Source organism: Clinocottus analis, unplaced genomic scaffold (genome assembly GCF_023055335.1).
Source record: "Clinocottus analis isolate CAN_PGR_092001 unplaced genomic scaffold, fCliAna1.0.p SCAF_51, whole genome shotgun sequence".
NCBI classification, from domain to species: domain Eukaryota; kingdom Metazoa; phylum Chordata; class Actinopteri; order Perciformes; family Cottidae; genus Clinocottus; species Clinocottus analis.
The window spans coordinates 441,284-455,873 of record NW_027176209.1 but is presented as its reverse complement, the minus strand read 5'-3'; the positions used below and the strand labels follow the sequence as shown (position 1 = coordinate 455,873).

Sequence of the window (14,590 nt, the reverse complement as noted above, 5' to 3'; positions counted from 1 at the left end):
CTCAGAGACCTCACACACATCTGGTGTCGCCGGGTTCAGACATCAGAACATCACATTGGTCATGACACACAACACCACCACACACACATCATGACAACACCACACACATCATGACAACACCACCACACACATCATGACAACACCACACACATCATGACAACACCACACACATCATGACAACACCACACACACACATCATGACAACACCACACACATCATGACAACACCACACACATCATGACAACACCACCACACACATCATGACAACACCACACACACACATCATGACAACACCACCACACACATCATGACAACACAACCACACACATCATGACAACACCACACACATCATGACAACACAACCACACACATCATGACAACACCACACACATCATGACAACACAACCACACACATCATGACAACACCACACACATCATGACAACACCACACACATCATGACAACACAACCACACACATCATGACAACACAACCACACACATCATGACAACACCACACACATCATAACAACACCACACACACATCATGACTCCACCACACACACATCTACTCACACACACATCTACTCACACACACCTTGGTGAACAGCGCGTAGGAGGGCTCGTGCTCTCGGGGCGGGTTCACGATGACGTCCATCGCTGCTTGACCAGGAAGAGACGGACACAGACGCACCGACAGCAGCTTCACCAGCTGGGCCTCCACCTGGGGGTCCATGTTCAACACCTCCATGTAGCCGCCACGGAACCCACACCTGAGAGGAGAACACGGAGCACACACACCTGAGAGGAGCACACACACCTGAGAGGAGTCAGGCCGAGCTCCAGGGCGACCAGAGGATTCAGAGGGGCGTGGCCTCTGTGGCTGGGTGGAGCTCACTCACTCCCCCGTGTAGCCCTTGGAGGTGGAGTGGAAGGAGACCAGCTCCACGCTGCTGGAGTACTCGGGGCCCATCTCGAACAGAACCTTCTTGAAGGAGTGGAACTGGCAGTCTGGCGCGTACACATTGTCCTGGTAGACCTGTGAACACAGAGGACGCCACCGCTCCATCAGGACCGCTCCGTCAGGGCCGCTCCTTCAGGACCGCTCCGTCAGGACCGCTCCTTCAGGACCGCTCCTTCAGGACCACTCCGTCAGGACCGCTCCGTCAAGACCGCTCCATCAGGACCGCTCCTTCAGGACCGCTCCTTCAGGACCGCTCCGTCAGGACCGCTCCGTCAGGGCCGCTCCGTCAGGACCGCTCCGTCAGGACCGCTCCTTCAGGACCGCTCCTTCAGGGCCGCTCCTTCAGGGCCGCTCCATCAGGACCGCTCCATCAGGACCGCTCCATCAGGACCGCTCCTTCAGGACCGCTCCTTCAGGGCCGCTCCATCTGGACCGCTCCATCAGGACCGCTCCTTCAGGACCGCTCCATCAGGACCGCTCCATCTGGACCGCTCCATCAGGACCGCTCCTTCAGGACCGCTCCTTCAGGACCGCTCCATCTGGACCGCTCCATCAGGACCGCTCCATCAGGACCGCTCCTTCAGGACCGCTCCATCTGGACCGCTCCATCAGGACCGCTCCTTCAGGACCGCTCCATCAGGACCGCTCCTTCAGGACCGCTCCATCAGGACCGCTCCTTCAGGACCGCTCCTTCAGGACCGCTCCATCTGGCTCACGCTGCACATTTGAAGGTTTGACGTTACAACCTGGGGATTACCTCATCAGCCATAACGAACAGGTTCTCCTCAAAGGCAAAGTGGAGAACCTCCTCAATGCACTTCTTACTCTGCACCTGACCTGAGAACAGAGAACATGAGCAGAGAACATGAGCAGAGAACATGAGCAGAGAACATGAACATAGAACATGAACATAGAACATGAACATAAAACATGAGCAGAGAACATGAACATAGAACATGAACAGAGAACATGAGCAGAGAACATGAACAGAGAACATGAACATAGAACATGAACAGAGAACATGAACAGAGAACATGAACAGAGAACATGAACAGAGAACATGAACATGGAACATGAACAGAGAACATGAGCAGAGAACATAGAACATGAACAGAGAACATGAACAGAGAACAGAGAACATGAACATGGAACATGAACAGAGAACATGAGCAGAGAACATAGAACATGAACAGAGAACATGAACAGAGAACAGAGAACATGAACAGAGAACATGAACAGAGAACAGAGAACATGAGCAGAGAACATGAACAGAGAACATAGAACATGAACAGAGAACATGAACAGAGAACATAGAACATGAACAGAGAACATGAACAGAGAACATGAACAGAGAACATGAGCAGAGAACATGAACAGAGAACATGAACATAGAACATGAACAGAGAACATGAACAGAGAACATGAACATAGAACATGAACAGAGAACATGAGCAGAGAACATGAACATAGAACATGAACAGAGAACATGAACAGAGAACATGAACAGAGAACATGAGCAGAGAACATGAACAGAGAACATGAGCAGAGAACATGAACATAGAACATGAACAGAGAACATGAACATAGAACATGAACAGAGAACATGAGCAGAGAACATAGAACATGAACAGAGAACATGAACAGAGAACAGAGAACATGAACAGAGAACAGAGAACATGAGCAGAGAACATGAACAGAGAACATAGAACATGAACAGAGAACATGAACAGAGAACATAGAACATGAACAGAGAACATGAGCAGAGAACATGAACAGAGAACATAGAACATGAACAGAGAACATGAACAGAGAACAGAGAACATGAGCAGAGAACATGAACAGAGAACATAGAACATGAACAGAGAACATGAACAGAGAACAGAGAACATGAACAGAGAACATGATCAGAGAACATGAACAGAGAACATGAACATGAACAGAGAACATAGAACATGAACAGAGAACATGAACAGAGAACATGAACATGAACAGAGAACATGAACAGAGAACATGAACAGAGAACATGAACAGAGAACAGAGAACATGAGCAGAGAACATGAACAGAGAACAGAGAACATGAACAGAGAACATAGAACATGAACAGAGAACATGAACAGAGAACATGAACAGAGAACATGAACAGAGAACAGAGAACATGAACAGAGAACATAGAACATGAACAGAGAACATGAACAGAGAACATGAGCAGAGAACATGAACAGAGAACAGAGAACATGAACAGAGAACATGAACAGAGAACATGAACAGAGAACAGAGAACATGAGCAGAGAACATGAACAGAGAACAGAGAACATGAGCAGAGAACATAGAACATGAACAGAGAACATGAACAGAGAACATGAACAGAGAACATGAACAGAGAACATGAACAGAGAACATAGAACATGAACAGAGAACAGAGAACATGAGCAGAGAACATGAGCAGAGAACATGAACAGAGAACATGAGCAGAGAACATGAACAGAGAACATGAACAGAGAACATAGAACATGAACAGAGAACATGAACAGAGAACATGAACAGAGAACAGAGAACATGAGCAGAGAACATGAACAGAGAACATGAACAGAGAACATGAACAGAGAACATGAACAGAGAACATAGAACATGAACAGAGAACATGAACAGAGAACATGAACAGAGAACATGAGCAGAGAACAGAGAACATGAGCAGAGAACAGAGAACATGAACAGAGAACATGAACAGAGAACATGAACAGAGAACATAGAACATGAACAGAGAACATGAACAGAGAACATGAGCAGAGAACAGAGAACATGAGCAGAGAACATGAACAGAGAACATGAACAGAGAACATGAGCAGAGAACAGAGAACATGAGCAGAGAACATGAACAGAGAACAGAGAACATGAACAGAGAACATGAACAGAGAACATGAGCAGAGAACATGAACAGAGAACATAGAACATGAACAGAGAACATGAACAGAGAACATGAGCAGAGAACATGAACAGAGAACATGAACAGAGAACATGAACAGAGAACATAGAACATGAACATAGAACATGAACATAGAACATGAGCAGAGAACATGAACAGAGAACATAGAACATGAACAGAGAACATGAACAGAGAACATGAACAGAGAACATGAACAGAGAACATGAACAGAGAACATAGAACATGAACAGAGAACATGAACAGAGAACATGAGCAGAGAACATGAACAGAGAACATGAGCAGAGAACATGAACAGAGAACATAGAACATGAACAGAGAACATGAACAGAGAACATGAACAGAGAACATGAGCAGAGAACAGAGAACATGAGCAGAGAACATGAACAGAGAACATGAGCAGAGAACAGAGAACATGAACAGAGAACATGAACAGAGAACAGAGAACATGAACAGAGAACATGAGCAGAGAACATGAGCAGAGAACAGAGAACATGAACAGAGAACATGAACAGAGAACATAGAACATGAACATAGAACATGAGCAGAGAACATGAACAGAGAACATGAGCAGAGAACAGAGAACATGAGCAGAGAACATAAACAGAGAACATGAACAGAGAACAGAGAACATGAACAGAGAACATGAGCAGAGAACATGAGCAGAGAACAGAGAACATGAACAGAGAACATGAACAGAGAACATAGAACATGAACATAGAACATGAACATAGAACATGAACAGAGAACATGAGCAGAGAACAGAGAACATGAGCAGAGAACAGAGAACATGAACAGAGAACATGAACAGAGAACATGAACAGAGAACATGAGCAGAGAACAGAGAACATGAGCAGAGAACATGAACAGAGAACATGAGCAGAGAACAGAGAACATGAGCAGAGGGTTAGGGTTGCTGCAGCAACACGGCTGCATATTTTTAATACAGTTTCATTAACTCATTTTTTTAAAACTCATGTTTCATTTCTCACCTGATTTGGAGCCTTTTTCAGGCCCCAGTTACAGATTGTTTCAGACACCAGTTTCTGTTTTAAGTTCTTGAGGGTAAAATGAACCTTCCAGTTACCTTGTATGGAATATATTTTGATGAGAAGTATTTTCATCAGGAACACATCTGGTTAAATGTAGCCGAGGTTAGTGATGTGTTGTATTTGTAACGTTGGTGTTCTATGTTAAGCACTTTTGTCGTTTATAAAAGTAAAAAGTCCAGCGCAGCGCCAGGTGGCGGATGAAGTGCTACAGGTGTGCCGTCCCACCTGTGGGGTTTCCAGGGTTGATGATGCAGAGCACTCTGGGCTGGCAGTGCTGCTTGGCGCTGAGGAAGGCCCGCTGCAGCTCCTGCAGGTCCAGGGCCCAGCAGCGGTCCTCGTCCAGGTGGTAGTGGACGTGCACGGCCTCCAGCTCCGATAAGGCCGCCGAGTACAGCGGGTACTGCGGGATGGGGATCATCACGCCCGTCCTGCGGGGGCCCCGCCCCGCCGCCAGCAGCTTCAGGATGCTCTGCAACGACACGTGTGGGATTCACAGGAGGCTCCTGAAGGCAACAGGCTCCGCCCCCTGCTGCTGCTGCTGCTGCTGGTGGTACCATGATGCCGTCGCTGGCCCCCGTGGTGAGGTAGACGTTGTTCCAGTCGGAGGGAACGCCGCGGTCTCTGCGCGTGATGTAGTCAGCGATATCTCTCCGGATGCACTCCACGCCCTGGCTGGCACTGTACGAGCCTGCGGGACACACACGACACCTCGCGTCTCAACACAATGATGTTTATGTTCACATACCAAGCTATGAAGAAGAGGATGCAACGCTGCAGGTGTGTGTGTGTGTGTGAGGTTGTTAACCTCGTGACCTTTCCTTTATTAGTCATCTGATTTTTCTTTGTATGAATTATGGTTGAACTACAAGACACACATCCTAGCCCTCGACTGCACTATCTGACTACTATTTTTTATTGTATTATTTCTAACTGTTTGTTTTTGTGTGTTTTATATTTTGTCCTTTCTGTGGACTCAAGGAAGACTAGCGGCCGCTCAGGCCACAGCTAACACGGATGCAGTAAATAAACCTAATAGTTCCTGCTGAATAGACCTCGAGATACCACACACACACACACACACACACACACACACACACACACACACACACACACACACACACACACACACACACACACACACACACCGAGGCTCTGTCCACCACAGTCCTGCAGAATGCGCTGGGCGCGCTGCTTGGCATCGTCGGGGAAAGCCGAACTCTGCAGCAGTTCAGGAAAACAACACAAAGCCACGACCTGCAGGGGAGAAGGACTGACCGACCGACCCACACACACACACACACACACACACACACACACACACACACACACACACACCATGTTGAACAGCCGTATTTTTGGTCAAGCTGGCAACATTCCTTAGATGGTTTCCGTGGTGACGGCTACACACCTGACGGAGGAACGTGATTGGCTGCTGGCCCATCGCGTGGGCGTCGCCGATGTTGGCTTTGATGACTTCAGTGAAAGAGCGTTTCTCTCCCTGGAGAGACAAGAAGTAGATCCTCACTACACACCACACAGGTACGCCACGCACCCACAGGTACACAACACCACATACACTTACAGGTACACAACACCACTGACACCTGCAAGTACGCACCTACAGGTACACAACACCACTGACACTTACAGGTACACAACACCACTGACACCCACAGGTACACAACACCACTGACACTTACAGGTACACAACACCACTGACACCCACAGGTACACAACACCACTGACACCTACAGGTACACACCACCACTGACACCTGCAGGTACGCACCTACAGGTACACAACACCACTGACACCTACAGGTACACAACACCACTGACACTTACAGGTACACAACACCACTGACACTTACAGGTACACACCACCACTGACACCCACAGGTACACACCTACAGGTACGCCACACTCACACAACACCAGACCACACAACACAGCGGGCTAACACTGACCTCCTGCGGGCTAACACTGACCTCCTGCGGGCTAACACTGACCTCCTGCGGGCTAACACTGACCAGCAGCGGGCTAACACTGACCTCCTGCGGGCTAACACTGACCTCCTGCGGGCTAATACTGACCCGCTGCGGGCTAACACTGACCCGCTGCGGGCTAACACTGACCCGCTGCGGGCTAACACTGACTTCCTGTGGGCTAACACTGACCTGCAGCGGGCTAACACTGACCCGCTGCGGGCTAACACTGACCTCCTGCGAGCTAACACTGACCCGCTGCGGGCTTACACTGACCTCCTGCGGGCTAACACTGACCCGCTGCGGGCTAACACTGACCTCCTGCGGGCTAACACTGACCTCCTGCGGGCTAACACTGACCAGCAGCGGGCTAACACTGACCTCCTGCGGGCTAACACTGACCTCCTGCGGGCTAACACTGACCCGCTGCGGGCTAACACTGACCTCCTGTGGGCTAACATTGACCTGCAGCGGGCTAACACTGACCCGCTGCGGGCTAACACTGACCTCCTGCGGGCTAACACTGACCCGCTGCGGGCTTACACTGACCTCCTGCGGGCTAACACTGACCTCCTGCGGGCTAACACTGACCCGCTGCGGGCTAACACTGACCTCCTGTGGGCTAACACTGACCTCCTGCTGGCTAACACTGACCTCCTGCGGGCTAACACTCACCCGCTGCGGGCTAACACTGACCTGCTGCAGCGCCCTCTCGATGGCTCCCGCCCTCGTGACGATGGGGCCTCTCACGGCGTACTCCACCGCCTTCACGTGCGGGTTCAGGGTCTCCATGGTCAGGGTCCTGCCCCGCAGCCTGGCGGGAGCCCGCGTCTCCTCAGGAGCCTCCGCCGTGCTGAAGCGCGTGCCCGCGGCTCCTCCCGCCTCACAGCGCGCGCGGGCCCGACGGGGGGCCAGCGGAGCCCCGCGTGAGAAGTGTCTCAGGAGGAGCATCTTTCCTCCGGGTCGGCTCGATGACGTCACGATGCAGGACGCAGAGAGTGTGACGCGCTTCCTCCTGACGCACGGAGCGGCCGCCATGTTTCTTTGTTTTGTTCCATCAAACTTTATTGACATCACGACTCTAAAGACACAACGGCAGGAAGCAGCGAGCATCGCGACATAACTCATGTGTAAAGGTTTTAAATGGTCATTTCCAGGCCTAGAAAAGCCCTTGAACAAAAATAAAGTCCCCAAAGTTGTGTAAAAGTGGTGTAAATGTGTTATATTCATGTGTTCATTCACGCTGAGATATAAATAATGAACCTGCTTTTAAAAGAAAGAGGCTCAAAATATCAGCAGCATACATACAGGCATCTATATAAATGTTTATTCTTTTAATCAAACTATTGTCTCTCATTCATTTGAGTCATTTAAGGTTTCCTGTATGCTTTGAATCCTCATTGTTAGTTTAAATACTACATTTTATCACTTTTTACTGTTTACACAATGTTGTGTCTTTGCACTCCTATAATTATTCATATTACACACACACACACACACACACACACACACACACACACACACACACACACACACACACACACACACACACAGTATTAATGAATCAGAGTTGGACAGGTTGATCAGAAACATTTTATTTAAAAGATATTTACTACATCAGCACACTGCCTCAACATGGTTCTGTCTTCATCAGTCTGACAGCTGGAGACCGTCTGCAGTCGGTTGCAGATGTTCTGTAGTTTAACTCAAAGGAAGGTGCTGTTCATCGTGAACATGACTCATGAACACATGCAGAGTGCAGACACACAACACTACAGACCACCAGGCAACCAAGCTGAGCTCTTCGTTCCATCTTCAGAGATCAGAAGGCTCCCGGTCCCTGAACGTGGAGCCGACAGAACCTCTCAGCGCTCTGTTGCTGCAGAAGATCGCAGACTGTTGAGAACTTTGGAAAGTCTGCTTCTGTCTGTGTGGTTACTGCACACACACACACACACACACACACACACACACACACACACAGGAGAAGGTGTGTGAGCACGTCTGGTGGGCGTGTCCTCCATCACGTCCTCCAGCAGCTGAGGACCTGAGCGGTCCCGTCACACAGCTCTCTTCCTGCTGCCAGAGCTCCAGACGTCCGTCCTCTTTGGTCTTCCCCTCGCTGTTGTCCTCCGGTCGCTTCTCTGTGTCGGGTTCTCTGTCTCGGGTTCTCTGTGTTGGGTTCTCTCTCGCGTCCTCCTTCATCTACAAGATGAGTCTCTGACCCAAGATTTTGCGGTTGATCTCAGCCAAAGCCACGGAGAACACGAAGGCCTTCTCGTCCGAGAGACTGGCGTAAATATCCACCTCCTTCTCCTGTTTCTCTGTGAGCACAATGCAACACAATCAGTTACAGAGCGTGCGCACACAAACACACACAAACACACACGCACCTACCTTTCTCCTCTTCCTGTTTCTTCAGTCCCACTGTTTTGGGCCGGCCCCGCCCCCTCCGGATGGGATCTGATTGGCTGTTGGCTCGGGACCGTCTCCGGTTCTCCAGGTCGCTGCTCAGAGACGAGTCGATGCGTTCTCTGCGGATGCGTTCGGTTCTCCTCCGCTTGAAGTCCAGCTTGTCTGAAGCAGAATGTGAGCATGAGAACATCACAGACACCAGCACGGACAGCTACAGTCTGAGGAGGACGACGTGGTGGTTGACTATCACATAGCAGCAACTTAGCACACAAAAACTACAAACTAAACTCATACTTGTTTTATATATATATATATATATATATATATATATATATATATATATATATATATATATATATATATATATATATATATACACATACATACATACATACATACATACATACATATATATATATATATGAGCCTTACCTGCTATAGCTGGAGAGGAGCGCTCGTTTAATTTGGCATTTAGCAGTTTTCTGCTAATAAAGACGTAACCACATGGACAAGACTTACAGGCCACTGGAATCTAGAGAAGCAAACACACACATGAGGACATGTGGTCAAAGCACAACAGAATAACATGATAATAGATTAACAGAATAATAGATTAACAGATTAATCGAATAAGGTTGTTAGGAATCAAACGTTCAGAACATTCCAAAACAAGGTTAAACACAAAGTTCCAGGAAAACCACTTCACTTAAAAACCCATTTTGCGTGTCAGGAGCAACATCAAGAGGACAACGTGAACGACGTCCCAGAAACACTGTTGCAGGAACGCTTGAGAGAACCAGAAGGTGAGGAACGAAACATCTAAAGAACCTTCTGAAAACAACAACGAGAAGAACACAAATGTTTAGAGAACGTGAGTAATTCATCTGTCCAGGAACGTTCTGGATTCGTTCTGAGAACAATCCACAATAATACTGAAGAAACAGAAGAATACGTCGAAGAAAAGAAACTTCTGAGAACGTTTAGAAAACAACGTTCCCCAATCGCTACGAGAACGAGAACTCAGGGATATAGCGTTCCAAAAATGTTTAAAGACTTAAAAAAAAGTTTTAAACATCCCAACACAGTCGGAAACATTTTAGTTTTGAGATAACGATTCATAAAAAGATAATAAATCAATGTTCAAGAACCTTCTGAACTGAGAACGTTCCCAGTGTGCTCCAGAAAACAACCACCTGGAACACTACATGTTGGTAAAAACAGAAGGAAGAACATTAGGAAACTGAAAAGCACGATCTCCTAAAAGAACATCACGACACCGGGAACCAACAATCTGACAACAATCTGGGAACGTTGCAAGAAGACTCCAGAAAACACGCCTGGTAAACCAGACCTGGAACCATGCGGAGAACAAGGCTCTGGGAATGTGAGAGAACACTCAGAAGGTTAGGAAAAGCTCCTGGAAGCACTCTGGAAAGCTCCTGGAAACATCCTGGAAACACTCTGGAAACACTCTGGAAACATCCTGGAAACACTCTGGAAACATCCTGGAAACATCCTGGAAACATCCTGGAAACATCCTGGAAACACTCTGGAAACATCCTGGAAACACTCTGGAAACACTCTGGAAACACTCTGGAAACATCCTGGAAACATCCTGGAAACACTGTGTTCTACGAGTAAACAGACAGCAGAACCAGAGGAACAATACGTGTCAGTAGATAATGTTCCACAGTAAAAAGAACCAGAGGAACGTGTCGGTTGGGCCGGACCGGAGGCCGGACTCGGGGCTTCCTCTGCGGAACAGAGCAGCTCACCGGACGGGAACTTCCTCCTCGGAGACTCGGTCTCCGCAGCGACAGCGCGGACATTACTTTCGGGTTCAGAAGTATTTCCTCTCACCTGTTGGTCGCATTCAGGACAAGACTTCGTAGCCATTTTGACTTTCTTTGTTTTATTTGCAGACATAGTCCCTGTGGCTGCACGGTAGCTACAGCTGCTCGTTGAGACACATGGACGGAAGCCGATGAGCTCAGACGGCACGAGCGTAAAGAAACAGCGCGATGTGGCTAAACGACAACACACCTTTTAGCAGCACACATTACAGGAGACTGGTAATGCAAACAAAGCGCGCATGCGCAGGGAGAGTTCCCCCGCTGCTGTGGTGCGTTCAGGTTACATGGGGAAATGGTAGATATCAGCCTTTAGGAAGACACAAAAGACAAGTCCGGACCGCCGTCATGACTTCTGGGACTTTACCGAGCTGCTGGTGGGTCAACAACCTCCACCTCTCTGTCTGCTGCGTTCATACCGAGGTTTCCTCGTCCTGTTTCTCTTTACCTCCAGCTTCCCATAGCGGCTCCAAACACTTCAAGGGGAGAAGAAGGATGCATAGAAGCCCATTTCAGACCAAAAAAGTAATAATTATGATACTCAAAAAAAAAATCACAACTATGACAAAAAAGGTCATGACAAAAGAGTTCTAATAACAAAAGTAAAAAGACAAAATGAGATAAAGAGTCTAATTTCTGAGATAGGTGTGCATGCGCTGCTCGTCTTCACATGTCTCTTCATCCCGTCGCAGGTCTAACAGGCTAACTATGCAAGCTAACTGTTGACGCGTTATCTCAACAGATATTAGCATTGCTTTAATGTAGCTGCTGATGTGTTTCTCGGGCGACCGCTACCACAGACTGCACACAGCCCTTAAAACAGGAAGTGGCGTCATCACAGTGCTGCTAAAGCTAATGCCGTGTGTTTAAAGCAACGCACATGTTGTAATTGTGCACCAGTTGTTGACATGAGAGAGAGGACGAGAGAGGAGCTCAGTGTATGCTGTGGAGGCTGCGAGACCAGAGGAGAGGCAATAAAGCATAAATCACAGCAAATTCATGATACTTATTTGTTTAATTTACTCAGTATCCCACATTATGCAAAGAGAACACTGCAGATAATCAGACCCTAATAATAACAATAAACAAGTTAAGAACAATGAGGTCATCCTCTACGACCATGTCACTGCTCAGGCCCTAAAGATAATAACTAATATACATTTACACTATACACACAATCAGGTTGAAGTTCTTCGTGAACTTCTTGTCTTTGCTGCTCCGCCATGAGCCTTTTCCTGGAAGTCTCTTCTGCCTCCACCTCCTGCTTCATCTCCTCTGGTAGATGTTGTGGGCTGACATCCAGCTGCATCCTCCTCTCTGTGGCTCTGTGCACCATCATCTGTCTCTGGGCCTTGACCCTTGTCCCTGCTGGACCGATGGAGCCAGAACCATCGCCTGTACTAAACAAAAGGATTAGTTTTCATTGATAAAACTTATGACTGGACTTCCACTATTACTGTACAGCTGTTGTGACCCATCTTCTATTCTCAATTAATATGCATTCAATCCAGTGAAATTAAAATGATAATCTAATCTGGCTAAAGTAGTTTATCAAGAGTAAAATAACAGCTGTGATTTAACTGCAAGCTTCAATCTATTCCACACCTCTGCATTCACAAGCTGCTGAAATGAAGGAACATGCACTTTAACTCTTGTCATTCAGGCCCTTGAGCAACTGTTCTTGTGACTGTAGGGACCGGAAGTACACTGGAGAGACCGGAAGTACACTGGCTGTGCTCATGAGAGTGAACACCTTTAGCTCCACCTGCATCTCAGCCTGCATGGAGCTACATGTAGAGCTTCTTCTTCCTTCAACTCTTTCATTCTGAAACGGACCACGTCATCTCATCAAGATCTGGACCTGACCGCCAAATCACGTTGTTAGCTCAAATCACGTTGTTAGCTCAGCCACACTACGAGATTTACTTCTTTACAACGTGACTTCAAGAAGTGACTGCGTGAACTGAACCAGACGTTAAAGTAAAAAGGTTTCCGTTGGTGAACCTGCGGAAGGATCATTACCGATAAACGTAGCGTCATAACGTCAGCTAACGCTAACGTAAACGTAACGCTAACGTAAAGGAAGAACGTGTTAACGTTAACGTTAACGTCATAGCGTCATAACGTCAGTTAACGCTAACGTAAACGTAACGCTAACGTAAAGGTAACGCTAACGTAAAGGACGTTAACGGTAACGTTAACGTTGTGATCAAGCTAAAGCTGACGAGCTTTACATTAAAAAACATGGTGGTAAAGATTTGATGGGGATAACATGATAAAATATTCCGAGACATAACTTGGATGTCGAGTTACCTTCGTGAGTTAAACAGCATATTAAATTGTTGCTAGCAAACAAGACTTACCTCTAAACTAGTTCATTGCTGATCCAGTTGTACCGACGGTAACTTCAACTTGGAGCGAAGGGAGGAAACGTTGGAGAGTGACGTAGACGCTGGAGACAACGCTGATTGGCCGAGACTCGACACATCAAAGATGTTTTATTTGCGAAGATCACTCACGACATCCACTTTTCTCCGCGTCTCACTCCGATCTCAGAAACGCTGCCCGGCCAGATGACCCCCCCCCCCCCCACCGTGTGTGTGTGTGTGTGTGTGTGTGTGTGTGTGTGTGTGTGTGTGTGTGTGTGTGTGTGTGTGAAATTAGCAAAGGGAAAATATGTATTGTTAATATTAATTTTATTTCAGCAAATGACAATGATAGTTGCTATTTAATCTTTATTTGATTTACAAGTAGGTTTACACAGATTTCAAAAGAGGGAAGGAATGTGTGAACAATAGCAAAGAAAGAGGACCCAGCAGACACTGCAGCATGAACATCAAGACTCCAGCGAGCAGACGACCGGAGGAGCCGCTGCCCGACCAGACTGACCCAAACCACTGAGCAAGCAACAGGATGTCGTCATGTTGGAGTCCACATAGTAAAGTGACGCATGCACACGCATGCTGCAGTTCTGAGAGTCTAGAAACACACACATCACCTATGGACCCACAGCGGGACAAACCAGATGTTATATATTTGTTAAAACACTGCTTATAAGAAAAATAGGACAATTTGTGAGTTTTATTTGGTAATAATTTGTAATTTATTTGCAGCCCAGGTGGAATAGCAGAGTAATGAAGGATCATGCTAACTCATGAACACTGCATTGAGGGAACGACGTGTTCACGCTCCAGCTGTCTGCTGTCGGGTTGGACTGAGCCATCCTCAAACACAGCAGAGTTACAGGTGATTATTATGGCATGGGAGCTGGCTCGCACACAGCTGGAGCACCACGACTCAATCCTGTAGCCGCTACTCTCTTCTGCAGATGGAAAGCTAGCAGGTCTAATGTCACGGTTAAAGGATGAAGGTTAAAGACAATGAGCC

The 14,590-nt window shown here is 47.4% G+C and overlaps 2 protein-coding genes and 1 long non-coding RNA gene across 4 annotated transcripts in view; all 3 read right to left on the bottom strand.

Moving 5' to 3' along the window:
- gpt2 (glutamic pyruvate transaminase (alanine aminotransferase) 2) overlaps positions 1 to 7,906 on the bottom strand; it is a 9,089-nt gene extending 1,183 nt beyond the window's left edge. For both annotated transcript variants that reach the window (XM_068601577.1, XM_068601578.1), the window contains exons 1-8: positions 7,635 to 7,906; positions 6,363 to 6,452; positions 6,100 to 6,208; positions 5,509 to 5,642; positions 5,180 to 5,423; positions 1,719 to 1,798; positions 900 to 1,036; positions 596 to 770 (exon numbers count right to left, since the gene is read on the bottom strand). In XM_068601577.1, the coding sequence (XP_068457678.1) occupies positions 596 to 770; positions 900 to 1,036; positions 1,719 to 1,798; positions 5,180 to 5,423; positions 5,509 to 5,642; positions 6,100 to 6,208; positions 6,363 to 6,452; positions 7,635 to 7,889 (1,224 nt within the window). In that variant the 5' untranslated portion in view covers positions 7,890 to 7,906. The remainder of the gene's footprint in view (positions 1 to 595; positions 771 to 899; positions 1,037 to 1,718; positions 1,799 to 5,179; positions 5,424 to 5,508; positions 5,643 to 6,099; positions 6,209 to 6,362; positions 6,453 to 7,634) is intronic.
- Positions 7,907 to 8,517: 611 nt separating this feature from the next.
- Positions 8,518 to 11,541, bottom strand: cunh16orf87 (chromosome unknown C16orf87 homolog). Its single transcript, XM_068601532.1, has 4 exons — positions 11,214 to 11,541; positions 9,786 to 9,885; positions 9,336 to 9,515; positions 8,518 to 9,262 (listed from the first exon to the last, which is right to left on the bottom strand). Exons 1-4 carry the CDS (start codon positions 11,277 to 11,279, stop codon positions 9,144 to 9,146), a joined length of 465 nt encoding a protein of 154 aa, XP_068457633.1. The 5' UTR covers positions 11,280 to 11,541; the 3' UTR covers positions 8,518 to 9,143.
- Positions 11,542 to 12,199: 658 nt separating this feature from the next.
- LOC137803244 (uncharacterized) lies at positions 12,200 to 13,688 on the bottom strand. Its single transcript, XR_011080039.1, has 2 exons — positions 13,567 to 13,688; positions 12,200 to 12,603 (listed from the first exon to the last, which is right to left on the bottom strand). It is a non-coding gene; the product is annotated as an uncharacterized lncRNA (long non-coding RNA).
- Between the last annotated feature and the right edge of the window lie 902 nt (positions 13,689 to 14,590).

What these genes read in the sequence shown, in the direction of transcription:
- cunh16orf87 (XM_068601532.1), bottom strand. Translation starts at nt 11,279, where the DNA reads ATGTCTGCAAATAAAACAAAGAAAGTCAAAATGGCTACGAAGTCTTGT. An exon ending in CTCCTCTCCAGCTATAGCAG is followed by an intron (nt 9,516 to 9,785) that starts GTAAGGCTCATA and finishes ATTCTGCTTCAG; the next exon opens with ACAAGCTGGACTTCAAGCGG. An exon ending in GAAACAGGAAGAGGAGAAAG is followed by an intron (nt 9,263 to 9,335) that starts GTAGGTGCGTGT and finishes TTGTGCTCACAG; the next exon opens with AGAAACAGGAGAAGGAGGTG.